The sequence below is a fragment of the Echeneis naucrates genome, chromosome 24 (genome assembly GCF_900963305.1).
Source record: "Echeneis naucrates chromosome 24, fEcheNa1.1, whole genome shotgun sequence".
NCBI lineage: Eukaryota > Metazoa > Chordata > Actinopteri > Carangiformes > Echeneidae > Echeneis > Echeneis naucrates.
This window is the reverse complement of record NC_042534.1, coordinates 895,316-914,611: the sequence shown is the minus strand read 5'-3', so window position 1 is coordinate 914,611 and position 19,296 is coordinate 895,316. Positions and strand designations below refer to the sequence as shown.

At 43.9% G+C, this 19,296-nt stretch overlaps 1 protein-coding gene across 8 annotated transcripts in view; it reads left to right on the top strand.

Annotated features, from left to right (window-relative positions):
* The first annotated feature begins 861 nt into the window (after positions 1–861).
* col12a1b (collagen, type XII, alpha 1b) overlaps positions 862–19,296 on the top strand; it is a 78,913-nt gene continuing 60,478 nt past the window's right edge. For 6 of the 8 annotated variants that reach the window (XM_029495842.1, XM_029495846.1, XM_029495845.1 and 3 more), the window contains exons 1-12: positions 862–1,047; positions 1,515–1,626; positions 4,893–5,009; positions 6,340–6,483; positions 7,585–7,635; positions 8,274–8,537; positions 9,239–9,403; positions 10,666–10,839; positions 11,200–11,490; positions 11,713–12,315; positions 13,757–14,035; positions 14,128–14,403. In XM_029495842.1, the coding sequence (XP_029351702.1) occupies positions 1,551–1,626; positions 4,893–5,009; positions 6,340–6,483; positions 7,585–7,635; positions 8,274–8,537; positions 9,239–9,403; positions 10,666–10,839; positions 11,200–11,490; positions 11,713–12,315; positions 13,757–14,035; positions 14,128–14,403 (2,440 nt within the window). In that variant the 5' untranslated portion in view covers positions 862–1,047; positions 1,515–1,550. The remainder of the gene's footprint in view (positions 1,048–1,514; positions 1,627–4,892; positions 5,010–6,339; positions 6,484–7,584; positions 7,636–8,273; positions 8,538–9,238; positions 9,404–10,665; positions 10,840–11,199; positions 11,491–11,712; positions 12,316–13,756; positions 14,036–14,127; positions 14,404–19,296) is intronic. The other 2 variants (XM_029495844.1, XM_029495847.1) reach the window with 2 other exon arrangements.

The window sequence follows — 19,296 nt, the reverse complement described above, 5'->3', positions numbered from 1 at the left end:
AGATGTAACTCTGCTGCACAAATGTGTTGGCCCCGTTCGACACATCACGCACAACAAATGACCTGTAGCTGATGTATTGAAGCAGCTTTTTGGTTCTTTTCCACAAAACCTCCCATCAGGATGAAGGAAATGACCCCAGTTGTTCATTTTCACCCAGTTTAGGGCCGTTAATTCTAAACTTGTATTTTTGAAATCATATCATTTGCACTTTGACAACCTTAAGCTACCTTAAGACAACCATTCACAAACTTTTGGGAAGCTGGCCAGAAGGGGTGTGTGTGGTGGGGGGGGGGTTCAAGTTCAGTCTTGTAATATTTGAAGGAATTTTACAAACATTTTGAAGCTGACAAATAAATATCAGACTGATTGTGGAGCCAAATTAGTTTTTACACCATAAACTGAGACGTGTTTGAGCAGGAAGTGACGCTGTCCGTCCAGGTCAGTGTTCTGATGGAGGACCCCGGAAAGTTCTGTCCGGCCCTCTGGTCCACTTTCCTGGACTTTGTAATATTTTCCCGTTGATTCATGAAATGAAGAAAAAAAAAAAGGAGGGGGGGATGAAAGCCCTGTCTGAGAGCCCCCCCCCCCATCTCTCTCTTCCCGAAAAGATCTGAGCTGCTCTCCTTTCTGCGGCTGAGACGCACAGAAGCTCTCCATCACCGGAAAGGAATGCAGAAAACTATGTAAAAGTTTCCGTGTGTGTGTGTGTGTGTGTGTCTGAGTGTGTGTGGAGGTTACACATCACTTTTTGGCCCGGCTGGATGTCGTAAGAGCTGCGGGGCCGGCGGAGCTGGGAGCAGCCCCCCTGTTAAGTAGCAGATTGTGTGGAGACTCTTCCCACTTGGAAGGAGGCTCGCCGCTGAGAGCTCAGACTGCCTTCAACACCCGGACCACCTCACTCTGCTTCTCCTCAGGCTGGGCTCTGCAACCGAGACTTAACCTTTTTCTTTTTTTTTTTCTTTTCTTTTTTTTAATGGAGTGGGGGGGTTGGTCTTTTTCTTTATAAACCAAAAACAAAACACAGAATTCCTCCAGTCTCTTCTCTAGGTCAGTGATGCATGCTTTTTGATTTTTGATTTTTTTTCCCCAGGTGAAATATTTGAGCTCCAGGTGATGTGAAGATAATGAATTACATTATTTAGGAGGCTTAATTCTCTGATACAACCATTTTATTTGGAATATTTCCTGCAGCGCGGGGATTATTTGTTGCACTGCGGTGCGTAATTACGCACAGCGCCAGGAGTTGATGCTCGGTTATTCTGAACTGTGGAAAGACTTTTATCTCTGCTAGAGTGGCCCAAACAGTAGGTGAAGGATCCGAGCCAGAAGTGAATCTGGTGCTTCATTCATTGCGCGCCTTTGTTGGTCGGTAAACTGTTGGCTTTGAAGCCTTTGTGTGTGTTGGCTGGCCTGCCCGGTTAGCTCCGGGATGGATTTAGAAGTAGACAGTCAGGTTGTGTGAAGTCAGCGGGACTTCTGCTGAAGGTCTAACCGCCTCCTCCGTTCCTCCGCAGCTCCATTCATGTGCTGCTGAGCCGGAGGAGCTGAAGATGAAGTGCAGGCTGTCTCTGGCGGCGGCTGCGACCCTCCTGGCACTGCTGCTGTCCTCTCAGGCCCAGAGTCAAGGTAAAGCCTCCTCTTCCTCCTCCTCCTCCTCCTCCTCCTCACTTTCATCCAGCTCATCTGACTTCACCCTCTCTCACCTCTCTGTCTGAAATGTGTAGCTGCATAATTAGCCTGAATAAAAAGAATCACTTAGCCAAAGAAAATGTGTGTTGGTGAATTGATTTGTTTGAACTGATTTGTCTTTTCAGATTTTTATTAATTTATTTATTTATTTTTCTTCCTTCACTCCAATAATTCCAGTTTCCATCAGGAATTCAGGAGATTTGCTGTCTAGGCTGCTAATATCTGGTTTGAATTTGAGGATAGGAGCCTTTTTATCCAGACCAGTAGCGTCCTTTTAAGTGGTTTACGACACAAACACAGTTTGCTCACAGTGGAGATGCAGCCGAGACAAAAAAAAAAAAAAAATCCAATGAAATTTGGCCTCTTGTTAGTAAGTGACCGCAATGAAGAAAAACAGAATTAGACTGTTAGGAAATGTCGCTTCTCTTCCAGCTGTCTGCTGCTTCTTTAATGCTAATGACTTAAGAATTTAAAGCCCCTCTTAAAACCAGCCTTCAGAACATAAATCTCATAAAAGGATGCTTTTGGGCTCTGCTGCATCCCATTGGAGGCTGAAGCAGAAAGAAATGCCCCTCTGGGGGTGAAGTAGGGCATCTCTTCATCCCCAGACATGTAGTTTGAATGGTCTTACAGCAGGAGGGGCCGTTGCTCAAACTCTCCTGTCTGCTCCTGTAGCCTACATTTAAAAAAAAAAAAAAAAACAGACGGCATGGGGCCAAGTTTCCTCCCTACGTCTTTTCTCCTGATGGAACGGAAAGACAAAATATGAGTTTCACATTATTTTCCAGAAGGTTTCAGGGGTTCGGACAATCTGCTCCTCTGGATTTTCTGTCAGAGTAAGGGGGAAGGAGAAGTGCAGTAAAAGTCTTTGGATCATCTAAGGAGAATCGTCCTCGTCACCCCTCCCCCCTTCTTCCCTTTAATGTCCTGCCAGGGGCCTCCTTTGCCTCCCCAGGGGCCACGGCATCATAACGGTGTCATATATTTGCTCTCCTGCTCGATGTGAAAAAAAAAAAACTAAAACACAAACCTCTACTCCAAACTGTCACCTTGATTTTAAAATTTCAAATCAAAGGCAGTTTGGAGCAGAGGAGGAAACTTCACGGAGACGGGATGTGAGTGTGTGTGTTGTCTGGATGGAGATCCGGGGTTTTTGGGTAGATCTGGCAATAATAGACCCGTTTGGAAACAGAAGCAGCGGCCCGTCGCCCCTTGAATTGATTCACCAGGTTGGTGGTTCCTCAGTTTTTGACGTCCTGTAACTCCCTCCTGGTCAAGCCTTGACCCCGAGTCTTGGCTTCACAATATTTTACAATGATATTCTTCACTCCCACACTAACAGATCAACTGGTTGGAGGTCTAGAAAAAAGAAAAAGGCTTACCCATCTATCATCTTTAAACTCTAGCTAGCCTCGGTGTGTTTTTGTGTTTCTTTCAGTAATCAGAGAATCCGTGCAGCTCTGAACGCCGCAACTCAGATTACCTTTAGCTGACGTGACGATAATGTTCCTCCAGCATGAAAACATTAGAAACGAGACGCACAGTTTCCACCTGGCAGACTTCAGTTTAGGCACGAGAATGTTTCAGAAATGAGGGTTATTTGGTTAAATGATTTTAATGTCCATGCAGCCATAAATCAATCAATCCTGTTAATGTCTCTTGATGTATGTGTCAGTTAGAGGTTAATAGTCTCACCCTTTATTTGCAGTAAAGACTTTATGTATTATATGTTTTATTGCAGAACTGATTTCTGATTTATCTTCTAGCAAGTCTAGCCTTTTAGGCAGCGTTATAAAGAATCTTATTTATATATATAAATATAGCAAGCTAGATTTTCAGGAAGGCTTCGCTGTATTCTCTTTAGTTTTCCACCCCAACCTGAAGAATATCATTTTAAAATATTCTCATTTGGAATAATCTCTGGTCCTTTGTGTACATGGAAACTTTTTGTCCGTTGCTCCAAGTTGTTAAAAACAACTTTTCATGTACACGTGCATGATCCTCCATGTCAGTGATTCGGGACTTGAGACTTTTAATCTGTTTGTACTTTTACTTTGTTTGTTGGTCAACGTCAAACAAACCAGCGGTTCTTAAATTATGGCCCAGATTCTGAGATGATAAATTTTAGGGAAAAAAAAAAATAGAAATGAGATGAGTTAAAAAAAATATTCGTCTGAATTGGATCTGGAGCTGAAATAATTTGAAAACCTCTGGTGTAAATTTTGGGAGAATTTAAGCAGGAAAAAGACGACACGTGTCTTAACCGACATCGTGTATCTTTTATGAGGTTTGCAATGGCAGCGATCAATCGGCTCTCTATCCATTGTATAATCAATACTGGACAGTTTCACCAGATTTGTGTGTTTTTGTTGTTTGTCAATTCAACAACATGAGTTGGATTGAGGTCATGGACAGTCCACTGGATGGCAGCCAGTCCATGTTGTGGTTTTTCAACAGGGTGGGAACCTTTATATTTTTATTTTATTATTAAGTGACCAGAGCCAAACATATCTACATCTATTCAGTTAAGGCTTAGTGCATTTTATTTCATTTCTTTCACTTTCAATTGCACAATTGTTCAATTTGGAAAATTCCACCTTGAAGTTTGGCGTCTAAAACTCACAGATCCAAATTTAGCTGTTTTTTTTTTTTTTTTTTTTTGGCGTGACTTACATTTTTTTAGATCCAAAATTGACCAGATGGATTTGATCGAAGTCAGGTTTTTAAAAACACTGGAGGCCTGAATTGGAGTTCAGAAAATGCTTCAAACCAAGTGAGATTCACAGGGGATTACAACTCAAATCCCAATTTGAATCCAATCAGGTACTTGTTGCTTGTAAATTTGAAATTGGCCCACCTGAGCTTCCACAGAGCCGGTCACAGCCAACATGCCAGTTTTTATCTTCCCACCTTGTTTGTCTTTTCCTGAATGTTCTAAACTGCAGGTAGGTTGTGTTGTGCTGCTGTACTTGTTGTCTCACTGTGTTATTGCTTGAGTTGTTGACTGTGGCCTCCGGCCATACAAGCTCAAACAAAAGTCATTTTCTTCCCCATAAAATGGCTTCGCTCACATCTGTAACTCGGATCGTCTTGTGTTGTTTGACTGACTTCACCCTGAAAGTGTTGACTGTTGGCCTGAACATTTCAATACAGCGGCGCTCTGAAGCTGCAGGATTAATCGTGTCCATGCTTTCTCTTCACAGTCAACCCTCCGTCAGATTTGAGGTTTAAGATTTTAAATGAGAACGCGGTTCAGATGCTGTGGAGCAGGCCGCGGTCGAGGATACAGGGCTACAGGATACAAGTGACCTCAGACACAGGTGGGTGCTCAGGGAGGCGGCAGGTCCCGTCCTGCAGGGCGCCATTACAGGTGTCAGAAAGCGTCTGCCTGTCAAGACCAGACACTCCCCGCCATTATCCAAGGGATTGTGCCGCCACACGTCCACCTCTGGCAGCTCTAATGAGAAAACAGGCAGAAAGAGAACGAAAACATCCTGTCTGGATCAGCGATTGTTAGGCTGAGGGAGGAAAAGAGCGTCGGTGCTTTGGAATAAAACTTCAAACAGACGCGGAGAAAAGAGCCAAAGTTTGATATTTTAGACAATAATGTGTTTTCGACTTCACCGAGTTTCCATCTGTTCGTCTCATATTCACATCCAGGGAGCCTTCCACAGCTCAGCCAGCTGCTAACTGGCAGTAGCTCGGAGGTTTACATTTAACAGCTTCCAGATGTGAAAGTTAACTTTCCCTGACAAAACTTAGTTACTGTTAGTTACAGAATTAGCATTAGCTAACTGCTGCAGTCGTGCACACGTAATCATCCGAACTGGGCTGAAGTGAACTGACAAAATAATAATAATCAGGTCAGGTGTTGAATAACCTGCATATTAACTATCATTACCTGCTGAGGCTAATGGTTAGCTCAGTTAGCTTTACTTAGCTGGGACAGAACTGACATTAGCATGCATGTAATTTTAATTCGGAACAACAGGCAAGTAGTCTTAAATAAAGCAGCTCTCTAACACAACTAATGCGAGTTTTCTTATTTACTGTTAGTCAACTAAGCTAATGTTAGTTGAGAATTGTGTTAACTGCTCTTAATCAAAGTAAGCAGCTAAATGATTTATATATTTATATGAATTATTCGTGACAGTAAGATTCATGGTGATGGTTAAAATGGCGCCCACCGTGGCGGACATCTTTGTCTCGCTCCCCTCCCACCGACATTATTTATTCTGTACTGTTGTATTGTTTGTTAATAGCACCTCCCTAATCCTTATCTGGTATTCCAGGACAGACAGTAATAGTTTCATTATGGGGTTTAACTGCTGAGTTTTACTGTCCACATGACAATAAACATCTTGAATCTTGAATAAACTCACTCAGCAGGCGTTGCAAATCTAATAAAGCCAAGGCGAGAGCTTTTGAAGCTGAGGAATTTTAATTATAGGCATTATTATGATATTTAAGTCCTAAAGAGTTGGAATAATGTGTTTTGATTCACAGCGATGCGGAAAGTTTTCATTAAATTGAATCATACCGGTCCTCGGGTCGATAGAAGGAATCGGTTCTTTTTCTGCTTTTGACTCTTGGAGAAGTGAAGTAATGCAATAATTTCCTAATGGTTTCCCTCTGACTGCATTCTTGTAGAAGAACCAACAAAAGAATTCACTCTGCCTGCATCTGCAACCAAGACCTCCATCTCGGACCTGAGTCCTAATGTGGATTATGTCGTCACGATATCCTCGTACGTGGGCTCCGAGGAGAGTCTGCCCATCTCCGGCCAGATTACACGTGAGTCACCGTCTTTGTGCAAATTAACAGCAGACGTCCAACCAAATCCCAGCAGAGTTCGTCTGCAGCTGGTCACTGCTGAGGATCATCCTGATTCTAACATTTAACGTTAGTCATTTTAGCTCAACATGATGGATTTAGTTAAGAAATCAATCGCCACAGTGTTCATACTTAGAGTTATTACTCAGTTTCCTACATCGTAATTTAAGATGAGCTGATTACGTCAAAAGATTGTAATCTAAATTGGGATCTAAATTTCATTCAGATGTTTGAAACAGTTTAACCACAAGATTCCCTGAAAATGGACTCAATCTGGAGTGTTTAATTCAGACTGGACAGCTTTCAGTAATTCCACATCAGGAGAGAATCAGAACATCAGGTGGGAGATGATTCCTGATTTCAGTGAGATTTTGAGGCTTTTTGGTGCTAAAAATCTAACTCAGTAAACTCCATCTGCTCCAGAACAGTTAGAAGTGGTGAGCTGGTTTTTGTCAGCGATGTAAATCAATATTTAAAGCAGCTGCTGAATTTTTTTTAAATGTATTTTCGTGGGGACAAAATAATATGAGCAGTATGTTAGGAACATTGTTGTCCATAGTCTTTGGTTTCACCGCCGAGGAAACAAACCCAAAAGCCAAAAAACGAATGAAACCAAACCGCAGCAGCGTGATTTTTATACAGGAGATTATTAACTTGGGAAAAAATGTATAAAACAGCCGTCTGATGAGGTGTGACAAGCAGATATTGTTTAATCTGAAATGGCCAAAATCCAAACTGATGGAAGGAGGCAACACGTCCTGCAGGTGGAGTCAGGACAGAACAGACAGGTGCAGGTTGGGAAAGTGGCGTTACATGTGTATGAATGGGTGAATTCCAGTGAGTGAGTGAGTGAGTGAGTGATGTTTGGCTCCGGCTCGTACTCGGCTGACGCTGAGTTCCGGAGATTCCCCGGAAATATGTTAGAAAAGACCAGTTTCTCTGCTTCTCGAGGAACCGAATAAGTCTCAGATATGGAAACTAAAGAGGGGTTTTGTTTCCAGAAGTCTGCAGCAGGTCACAGAGCCGTCGTCCTCATTACATGATTGTTTGATTGTTTTCCAGTTGAATCAACCGGCAGACCGTCCAGGAGGCCGGACTCCTCCGATTCAGTCAGTAAGTCCTCTTCATCCATCTTAAACGCTCTTTCCCTGCTTTTGTTCCTGAGTTTTCTCCTCCGTTGTTGGGCGCCGTCCATCAGCCTGAGCTCAGCAGCGACCACACAACACCCCATTGTGTAGTAATAATCAAAATTAGGCCTCCATAAATCTCTGAAGTATTCGGTCATCGGTTTGGTTCCCTGCCTGCCAATTATGCCCGTAGGAAGGAAGCTGCGCATGCTCGCTGAGAGGAGCCCAGCCCTGAAGTGCTTCGAGAAGTGGAAACCATTACAGATACTGATTTACAAGAGCGCTGCTGCCGCCCTGGCCCCGTTCTCACAACTTAGTGCTGATTTTTCCTTCTTTTCATGAGAGGAAAGTCTCGAGGAAACTCCCAGAAAGCCGTCCACTTCTACCTACAACTGATCCGAACGAGTCAGCAAGCATCGTTGAACATCAACTCAAACAGAAAAATAAAAATCAGCGCTGAGCGTGTGCAGCACATTTCGTAGCCAGAAACTAAATCTGACCAACCTCCGTCACACTTCTCCCATTCATCTCCACTTTTTCTGTATTTACTGAAGTGTCTCATTAAGTTTAGATGAGTCAGTTAGTCAGCACTCACTCCTTCCTCCTCCACAACCGTTTTCCCAGAATGCTCTGCCAGCGCCATCGCCGACGTGGTGTTCCTGGTGGACGGCTCCTGGAGCGTAGGCACGCCAAACTTCAAATATATCCGCAACTTCATCTCAGCGGCGGCCGGCGCCTTTCACGTTGGAGAAGACAAAACCCGCGTGGGGGTGATGCAGTACAGCGACGACGCCAGAACCGAGTTCAACCTGAAGCAACACCTGACACGACCGGCGCTGATGCGCGCCATCAGCACGCTGCCGTACAAAGGCGGGAACACCAGGACAGGTGCGCTGCTGTTTTTTTATTAAGACATTTCAAATTTTTGTTAAAAATTCCAAACTTCAATTGGATTTTTCACAAATGTGACTTTTCTTTATTTTCAAATTTATTTGGGTTGTTGATTGCTGATTTTATTATCCTGCTAAATTAAAATGTAACATTTGAAATAAAAAATTTAATTTTCACTTAAATTTAACTTTTTTTAAATGCTTTTGTTTTTTAATTATTTCTAATATATACATAAATATTATATAAATATAAATATTTTTCTTTAAATTTTGGCTGAAAAATGTCAAATAGCTTCAATCCTGTTAACATATTTATTTAACTGTGAAGCTGGTCCACTCACAGATTTGTAAAAAAAACTAGTATTTTTTTGAAAGAATTAGATCATGTGATCCTTTTGGGAACTAACTGATAATAACATTATTTGTATAAGAAATTGTGATAGATGTAGATTAAGAGGATAAATTAATGTTGGATCGAATATAGAGGCTACTTTAACTATAAAAACAGACCAATCTGGTTTGATCCACCGAACGAGTGTCCTTTTCCTCAATCAGAATATTTATTATTTTCATTTTTACTCCGACATGAGAATATTTCACTTTTTATCTTTTTCACATCAAACTGTTCACAGACCTATTTAGTGTGTTTAATCCAGACCAGTAAAACTGTAGTAAAACTCGTCTGTGTTGTTGCTCCAGGCGATGCCCTCAACTACGTCCTGAAAAACGCTTTCACCGAGGCGTCCGGCGCCAGGAAGGGTTTTCCCAAAGTGCTGGTGATCATCACAGATGGCACGTCTGAGGATGCGGTGGAGAGTCAGGCCAGGCAGCTCAGGAGCTCCGGGGTGGAGATCTTTGTCCTCGGTATGCAGCCAGAACGACTTTATTACATTCCACATCCGACATTTTCCATCCGTATTTAACGCTTTTAACTGTGTTTGCAACAAAAGCAGCCCATGATGACGTAATAATGGAACAAGGATGGATTCCTACATCATTAACCTTAACAGCGAGCGATAGCAAGTTTTATGTATGTTTACGCTTCGGCCTCGCTGTCAGACTTTCCACAGACTGAAGAAGGAGAAACAGAAGTGGGCTGTTGCTATGGGTGCAAAGAAAGAACAGGAAAAAAAACAAAACAGAAGCTCATCTTTTACAGTCAGTGGAAATGGGTCACACATAGAGAAGTTAAAGCTGCTCCTTTGAGAAGAAAAGATGCTTATGTGAAGAAAGTTCAGGTTTAACCAGCACCACGAATGATAAATCATTTTATTCTAACCAATCTGCGTAGTCACAAGTTCTTCACTACTAAAGTAGCTCAGTACTTGAGCGAAGTGCAGTGTTTTTGGTTCATGCACGTAGTTACTTCAGGCTAAAGCCATTTGTATGCTGGAAACACACTACAAATGAATGTTGGTGAATTATTGTTAAAGAAACACAGAAGAAGGGGAGGGAGGAAAGAAGAGATAATAAAAACAAAGAGGAGTATCAGAAAAAGTAAGTACTTACTGAGCACTGATTGTTTGTTGAGTTGTTCTTTGGTTAAAATGTAAGAAGAATAAGAGATCATAAAACTCCTGCAGTCCAACTGCTTCAATTTTCAATGCGCATTCTTGTTGATTGATGATGAATCCAACCAGAGAACTTTTAAGATGCTAACATTGTTTCTATTCCCTCCTCAATCTTGAACATTTTTAACCAAAAGAGGGAAACCCCGACACCAAACTGAAAGAAACTGTCTGTTATTTTCTAAACACACAAAACTCACAACCATAATTACACAACCAAGAAAAACAAAAGTCTGATGATCTAAAACCAAAAGAAACAAAAACAACCAACGAACGGTCCGAGAATCTGGTGTCTTCCCTCGAACCAAAACCAAAGGAACCCAAACCTGACAAACAGAAAATAAGATGAAAAGAGGACTACTGGACCTGTCAGTGAAACCTGGAGCTAATAAACAAACAACCCACAACCCAGCTTCTGAGGCCGAGGCTGGAAACCGGTTCGTTTAAGGATTTCTCTCCCAGTCAGGCCGGACCGAAAGAGAAACGATTCACCTGAAGCGAGTACTCCTTAATTCAGCGGTATCAGCTTGATGTTTTGTTTGCTTTGGTCCGATTCAGGTGTGAAAGCGGCCGATGAGGTTGAGATGAAGCAGATGGCCAGCAGCCCTCACAGAAGACACGTCTACAACGTCGCCAACTTTGACAGGATCAAGAGCATGCAGAAGCAGCTCATCACTCAGATGTGCGCTGGAGTTGAAGATCAACTCAACACGCTGGCCAGCGGAGAAGAAGGTGAGGTCTGAGCGTCTGTCTTCTGTTGGAAAGTTGGTTCAGATGGACGCATTCAGCCTGACTTTGTCCAAAGATAACAGTCCTTTCAGCAACGCCTTCGAAGTTCCTTCCAAACCTCCACTTATTCACAAGTTGTACCTTGTTTGTTTAATCTGTAAACACTCGGACTCAGCCTGGCTCCGCTTCCCCCGTCACGTAGTTATGCCAAGCTAACCGTCTCCTGCTTCCACTTTCATGCTTGAGGGACACGAGAGTGTTACTGATCTCCAAATCTTAAACTGACTCAGCTGGATTTACTGTGCAGATTTATCAAACTTTGGCTTATCCTGTAACTCTGGATTTCATTTTGGATCCACGCAGTTGTGGAGCCTCCCCGCAACCTCCAAGTCCTCGAGGTGGCCTCCAAGTCCGTACGGGTGTCCTGGGACGCCTCCCTCGGAGACATTTCCGGATACAAAGTGCAGATGATCCCCATGATGACCGGCACCAAGCGGCAGGAGCTGTACGTGGGCCCGTCTCAGACCTCCATGGTGGTCGGGGACCTTTCTCCGGACACGCAGTACGAGATCAGCGTGTTTGCTCTGAAGGGCCTGGTACCCAGCGAGCCCATCATGGCCATGGAGAAGACGCAGCCGGTTAAAGTGTCGCTGGGTGAGTGCCAAGTAGAGATGGTCATTAACACACAAATGGAGCGATCATGTGTCCGCTCATTGGTCTGTGAACTGCGTTTTGAAGCCTCAAATTTTATTAGTTATTGGCCATCTTGGACTTTGTTCCTTTATTATAAATATTTAGAATTCAGAGGGGGAAAAGATGACAAAGAAAAGAGAACAATGAGCTTTAGTTTGGTGATTTTTCTGTTTCCCCACCCAGAATGTTCTCTTGGCGTGGACGTTCAAGCTGACGTCGTCCTCCTGGTCGACGGCTCCTACAGTATTGGTCTGGCCAACTTCGCAAAAGTCAGAGCTTTCCTGGAGGTGTTGGTGAACACCTTCGACATCGGTCCAGATAAGGTCCAGATCAGCTTGGTCCAGTACAGCAGAGACCCCCACACGGAGTTCCACCTGAACTCTCACCACGACCTGGCCGCCGTGGTCAAGGCGGTGAGATCGTTCCCGTACAGAGGCGGCTCCACCAACACCGGCAGGGCCATGACCTACGTGAGGGAGAAGATCTTCCAGGCCACCAGGGGGGCACGTGACAACGTTCCCCGTGTCACCATCCTCATCACCGATGGCAAGTCGTCCGACGCCTTCCAGGAGCCTGCCACCAAGCTGAGGAGCGCCGACGTGGAGATCTTTGCGGTGGGCGTTAAGGACGCCGTACGATCCGAGCTGGAGGCCATCGCCAACACGCCCGCGGAGACCCATGTGTACACCGTGGAGGATTTCGACGCCTTCCAGAGAATTTCCACAGAGCTGACACAGTCAATCTGCCTGAGGATCGAACAGGAACTGCAGAAAATCTTACAGAGAAGTAAGTCAGATCGATTTAATCCTCTATGCTGATGACACTGAATCTGAGTTTGACCTTCTCATTTTCATTTATTATTTCGTTTCTTATTTCTCAGAACTCTGTCGGTCAGTTCAGTTTCACGATTTGCTGTCTACTTTAAGTTTGTTCGTCTTTGCTGAAGAATTTGATAGACCAACGTCATTATCTCAAACTAGCAAAGGTTTCCTCAAAATAAAGTAAAAATACAGCATTAAAAGAATTATGCTGCCAGTTTGGGATGTAACACTTTCAAATGTGATGTATTTTTATCATTTTTGAGCCACCTCACGTGTGAAACGGATCTGCGTTCAAACCCCAGGCTTTAGCTGTATGTAACGGGTGGATGGATGGTTTTTCATGGTGGTCTGAAGTGGGTTTATTTCACTGCTCTGTGAGCTCCGTGAACATTTTTAATCAATCCATGGATTGTAACACAACCTGAGAGTTGTGGTGATCAAAACATTTTTACAATTAATTGCTGCAGCACTTAGAAGTAACTCTAACAGCCTTCACTGCTGAGGGAAGCGGCGACTACAATAGACAATGAGCCACATGCACGCAATTATGTTCATGTCAGTGTGCCAGGCCTGTCTTCTCCGGCCAAACTCTTCCTTCTTTACCTCAATGTGTTCAGCACATGTCGGCCGTTTGATCATCCAAAGTCAGGTACGGTTCCGGCATGTGGAAATATTCAGAACTGGGTCAAATAGTGGTCTCTTTGTATCTGGTTGGAGCACCGGGACGGTCCAGACTGTGGGGATTGTTGTCTGTCCACGTACAAATCCTGAGTTTAAGATGCATTCTTTTGCTGAAATCATTATCCATCTGGTAGTCAAGTTTAAACAAGCAGGGAAGATTTACTTGCAGGAGCTGTAAAACCAACAAGTGAGGATTCTGTGTTAGTTTGCCAGAAGGAGCTTCCAGTTCTGCCAGCGCAGAAAGTGACTCACAGCAGCTTTGATTGCTGATTATATAATTCTTATATAATAATAACTTTATGTCACCAAAGAGAGCCGGAATGAGCAGGTCAATCACAGCCTCCGCCTCGCTGGGGTTGTTTAAATGACAGAGCTGTCAGAACGGTTGGAGACTGTACATCTTTATTAGGCGGTGGGCAGGTCAGCACCTCCAGCCCCTGGATTCCTTCACCCTCTGGGGTTTCCTTTAGAGATTTTCTTTTTTAGGGAAGTCTTGTCAAAACAAAATGGAAACGTGTGTGGGCAGCACCTCAGTGGGGTCACTTTATCTTATTTTACATCCTGGACACCAATTTAAAATGCTGATTCTGCACAGGCCATGGGTGAAGTCATTGATTTTAGTATCTCCACTGATGAGAAGTTTTTTTTTTTGTCAAATAAACCCGCTGTAGTTTTCAGTGTGACTCATATCTCACATTAATCTGGTTACCTTCCACTTTCTCCAGAGCTGATCCAACCGAGGGGCCTGACCTTCTCCGAGGTCAGCCCGAGGAGCTTCAGGGCCTCGTGGCAGATCGACGCAGACAACGTCAAGTCATATTTGCTGAAGTTTAAACCAGACGATGATGCCGACGGGCATTATGTTTCCATATCTGTGCCCGGGGACCAGCTCTCCACAGTCCTCCACTACCTGACCCCGCTGACCCGCTACGAAGTCAATGTTTACGCTCACTACGACAAAGGCGAGAGCCTGCCTGTGACGGGCTTTGAGACCACTTTAGAAGGTTTGTATGTCGACTCAAGTCTCACATCTTTCAGATTTTTTTAAAGCTGGCAAACCTTAGCAGTGAAACTCAAACCCACTGACATGTTTCAGTACAAGGTCCAGTGCAGAATCTGAGAGTATCTGAAGAGACGACACAGAGCTTCAGAGTTTCGTGGCAGCCGGCTCCAGGTGCTGTCACTCGCTATCATTTGACCTACGAACCCGTCGGGGACGAGCGCTCCAGGCTGGAGACGACCACCGACGGCCCGGAGACGACAATAGTCCTCCAGGAGCTCCAGCCCCAAACCACCTACCGCGTCACCGTCACCCCAGAATACGTGTCGGGCCCCGGAGTGCCACAGCAGACGGATGGCACCACCAAGGAAGGTGAGTCTCACCTTCTTTGGAAGCATTTTACGCAAACAGGAAGAGAGCTCTGCTCAAAGATGACCCCCCCTTCCCACCTTCCTGTTATAACCTGACGTTACAATAACTTGTATGACAAAGTTGTGTTGGGACCTGAGGCTTGTGTAGTGCTGCCAGTGCGCAGTGCACGAAGGAACTGCCAAGAGTTCATGGAGTGGACAGATAATGATCTACAGATGTTTTAATAAATGAGATCTACATGAGTTTTTAAGCTTAAATAGGTGGCAAATCTCTGTTCCACATCCGATTTGAGCCTGAAGCTGGACTCTGAAGTTAAGTAATCGTTGAGTCTCTGGCTCTGACCCACAACAGGTGCCTGCAGATGCTTTAACGTTACGCAGCTTGTGTGGGGATAATAAAAACGATGAAAACCTAATTACTTTTAATCCCATAGTTGCCTTTGCCCACAATGAGAAAGAGACCAGACTTTATTCTGAAATCCTCAGTGACTCCCTCCCAGTCTTGGTGTTGGGGAGTGCCAGGAGTCCAGCGTTAGTACAACCTGCCACCCATCGTGCTCCTCGTCAGATCCGTCCTGATTTACAGGGAAAGGAATTAAAAACAGACGGAAGCACAGAACGCCGGGGAAGCAGAAGTGGGTCGAGATGTACTGAAAGGTGATAAACAGTGAAGAGGGGAAGGGGAGGAGATTTCTGTCTCTCTCTTTTTTTTTTCTACCAACATCCCTTTTGACTTCACACAGTGAAGTGTTGCGAATCTTTGGTTGATCGTTGAAGGGGGGATTATCTCATGGGGACATTTCCAGCTGGGGCTGTTCCTTCTTTAAGGGAAGACAGAGCCAAAGCACTGAGGATGCAGCTGGAAATAAAGAAATGATATTCCTCTCTGCCATGACAACAGTGTTTCTTACCATGCCTGAGTGTGCAGGTCACCTCCTGGTGCAGCTGCCTGTCGTCTGAAGTCATTATTATTATTTTTTTTTTTTGATGGTGTATAGAAACAGGCACCTTGCGCCCCCTTTGACATGAAACACCCAGCTGGTTTCTCTCCTCCCATTTCTTTGTAATGCTCTAATCCTAATTATGTTTACTGTGCCATTACTTTACCTCTAAACTATGAATTGAGGTTTTGCATGAATTGCCCCCCTTTTTTACCCCCACAGAGTCCTGTTGTTGGGGCAGAAGTGTAGTTTCATGAGAGTCTCTTCACTTGTTATTCCATTTTTCCTGACCAGGACTAGAGACAAAAAAAAAGAAGTGCACTTAAACCCCTAACATTTTCATCACTCAGTTTGTGATCCAGACGGCCGTAACAGGAACGAAAAAAAGACTTCACAGTCATAATCAGCAGTAGGCGTTAATACCAAGGACTTAAAGCAGGGCACATGAGTGCTGACTGACAGCTTTATTTTAACAATTATTTTTCAAAGGGGAATTGTGTGAAATTGCCCCACTGCACTTTCACAGTCTCCTCCCATTATAAATCTTCTGGTTGCTGCCCAGCACAAACACAGCACTCTGTTGTGAAGCTCTACAGCAGCAAACTGTTCAAGGACAGCTCACTGTTTCTCTTCCAGTTTTTATCTGGTCCACCATCCAATGAGTGGTGAGCTTCTGAATTGCACATTGGAAGCTGAGTTATGGAACAAGAAGGTGACAGATATGAATCGTTTCTAGTCTGAAATCCTTCTTTAGTCCCAGTTTTTGTCTTCACAGTCACAGAGATTAAATAATAAAAAAAGAAAGTGTGTTTATTTGTCCCGTACTCACCCTGCTGTGAAGCATTGATGAGGAATGTTGAACTCTGGACTGGATATTTTGCATGTCGTGGTGTTTAATGTCATCAGAGCCAATCAGAAGACTCACAGTTTGCCATTTCTGCGCAGAGGTGTCTCTGACATGTCCAGCTAACAAACATGAGCGTCACCAGAGTAAAAACCGATGAACTGTCTTTAAAGTTCGAGAAAGTCCAGAGAACTTTGCAGCAAACAGGAGGCGTTACATAAAAATAAAGCAATGAAGCTGCTCAAATTTAAAACGTGTTGTTTCATTTCATTTGGATTTCATCTGTCTTTCCTTTAAGACAGCGAATCCATCAAAGGACTCCGGAGTTCTGGCTCATAGCTGTAACCTGCTCATCGCCTCACATTAACCAATTATTCTTTTTTTATTTTTTTTATTATGACTTTATGGCACGACAACTACAGGCTTATATTGAGGTTTTACTCAAATATGTTTTGGGCTTTATTTGCTGTGGCAAAATCCAAATCATCCAAAGGGCTCTCAAAAAACAAACTCTACGAGTTCATGCTAAGACACAACTTTTGTTTCATGTGGAACTAAATGTAAGAAGTGATCATACTTTACATACCCAGGGAGGCTCTGCAGATCGGGCTTATTGTTCCAGGAGAGTAATAATAAACAGTCGGAACAAGAGTGGAGAGAGATGGAAGAGGAGGGGCGGCGCACAGTTTTAACATAGGTTTACTCTGTTTAAAGGGAATTTACTTTATGTGCTACCACCTGGGTCTTATTTTCATAACTGAGACCACCATCTTTATCAGTTAAGGAAACAGTTTACTCGCAGGGTTAAAGGTCAAGACCGTCTGAGGATGACTGAACAGCTGTGCAGTTTCTGCAGGGTTAAATCTGGAAAAAGTCTTAATGCCACATTCAGCAGCAGTAACGGTGCACAGAGCAGAGAGGTAAAGATGAGAAACAGCAAGACCGGACAGGAATGTAGCCCAGCTGAGAGCAGGACTGACTCATCCTCGTCTTCCTCTCTGTTTATGTGTCTTTGTCTCCTCACCTTCTGCCTTTTCACATTTCCCACTTCACCTCCAGTTTCTCCTCCCAGTTCTGTTTTCTTTGTCCCGGCTGTCCTTCTCTTTCTTGCCGGGACACTCTTTCCATTTTCCCCCCTCTGTTGTTTCTTCTCCTTCTGTCTGTCTTTGTTATTTTCTCCTTTTCATCCACCTTGTGAGGGCTTGCCTGGAATTTCATTGTGTTGTTGGCAGTCTGTGTTTCTGCAGTTGCCTGCCTGGTGGCGCTGCCATGAAATCACTACGGTTCCTTCCCCGACCATTCAGGCTGTCGTGTCAGGCCCGTGCTGGCACAGCTTTAGTATATTTGTTCCGCCGTGTTGTGTTCACGGTCTGGTTCAGCGTGAGGACGCTTGAAGTGCATCTGTCCTCCCTCCAGACGTCCCCGCTGTTGGCCAACATCAGCGTTAGCTGGCAAGGCGCTCTTGGTTGCCTTCTTTCCCTCACTTGTGGGGCTAAAACTGCAGAAAAGTCAGCTGCTCCGATACTGCACCCGCAGTAAAACCAGTGAGCTCACTCTTTCTCGTCGTAAAAACTCCTATTTTACAGTAAGAGCCCACATCAGGCTTTTCTACGGAGAACATTTCCGTTTATGACCAAATGGGAGCTAAAATGGAAAAGTTTGCCTCATGCCAAAATCAGCAGCCTTCTGTCATACATCAACTCCATTTCAGATTATTTCCCAAACTACTGTATAAATGTTACTTTGTTTTTGTTGCGTCCTGATTTGTTCAATCGATGCACAGCAGATTCCCAGACAGAGTCAAATGACATTTGTATAGATGTGGTTTGTTTGGGCATAAACTTGTCTACAGCTGTATTATAAAGAGGCTGCAGCTGCTTTCTGGATTTCTTCATTAAGTCCTTCACTTCTAACACTCATTTGGGAGACTTCCTAAAAAATTTGACATGAGCCAGGACTTCCTAATTGTAGGTCCGGTGTAGGGTGACGCTGCTGTGGGATGGAAAACCTGACAAAAGCTGAACGAGGGGGAACGTTTCAAGTATCACAAAAGCAAAACTGTGAAATCATATAATTAATTCTGCACACTTCCACAAGGAGCTTAAACCAAAAGTTTATTAAAGATGAGGTTTCCTGCATCGGGACCTTTTGAGCTTTCGTGACTCAAGTTTCCACTCAACCCAAATTTCAGTCTCATGGTAGTCAGGAGGATTTTCTATAGTCTTTAAAAGTTGACCTTTTGGACATCCAAAGCTTTGATGCTTGTCTGAGGCTCTTTTTCCTTGATTCTACTTGTTAACGTGACAAATGCCAGACCCCGGACTTGTCCTGACTCGTCAGAGGGGCTTCAGATTTTTGCGGTTTCCACCTGGATTGGCTTCCCAGACGATGAGGTTGAGATCGAAGCCGGAGTTAAGGCCTCCCTTATTGTTCAATCTGGGCCAGAGCTCAGAATGTGGCTGACAGCACATTCCCACCCAGTTCAGCTCCCAGTTTAGAATTATGATGGAAGAGCAAACACCAGCGTCCTTTCAGCTGACACATGGATTTGATTGAGTTCAAACTGAAAGAAAAACCACGGACTAGACTGCAAAGACTTCACAGTGCTGACAGGTTTCAGATAATTATAGAAATTATATGATTCCATGATGATTTCTGCGGCACTGAACTCGAGTCCGAGATGTTTTATTTGATCACATCAAAGCTACAAACCAATCTGTTTATTTAGAAGAGGAGAGGATGGTAACACACCCACTGATTCCTGTTTTTAGCCTCCAAGTTTGTAATTTGTCTTTCAGCATCTTTGTTTTCTGAAAACAGTAGAAACCAGGTGGAGTTGGACACAAAAACACTTCCAGAGCTAATACATCAAGGGAGAAGTCGGGACATTTTCCCATAGACTTCAATACAATCTGACTTCTTTTTACCCTCTGATGGCCATTAGATAGAGTGCAGGATTGGCACCAAATATAAATCTCTAGATATTTACAAGCTGATTTAATTCCTCCAACTTTAAACCCCAAAAATCTCAAACAGTTTCAGACAGAATGGTTACGACCCTTCACCCCAGCTCGAGTGTTTCTCCTCTGATGTGGACTAGAACCAGTAA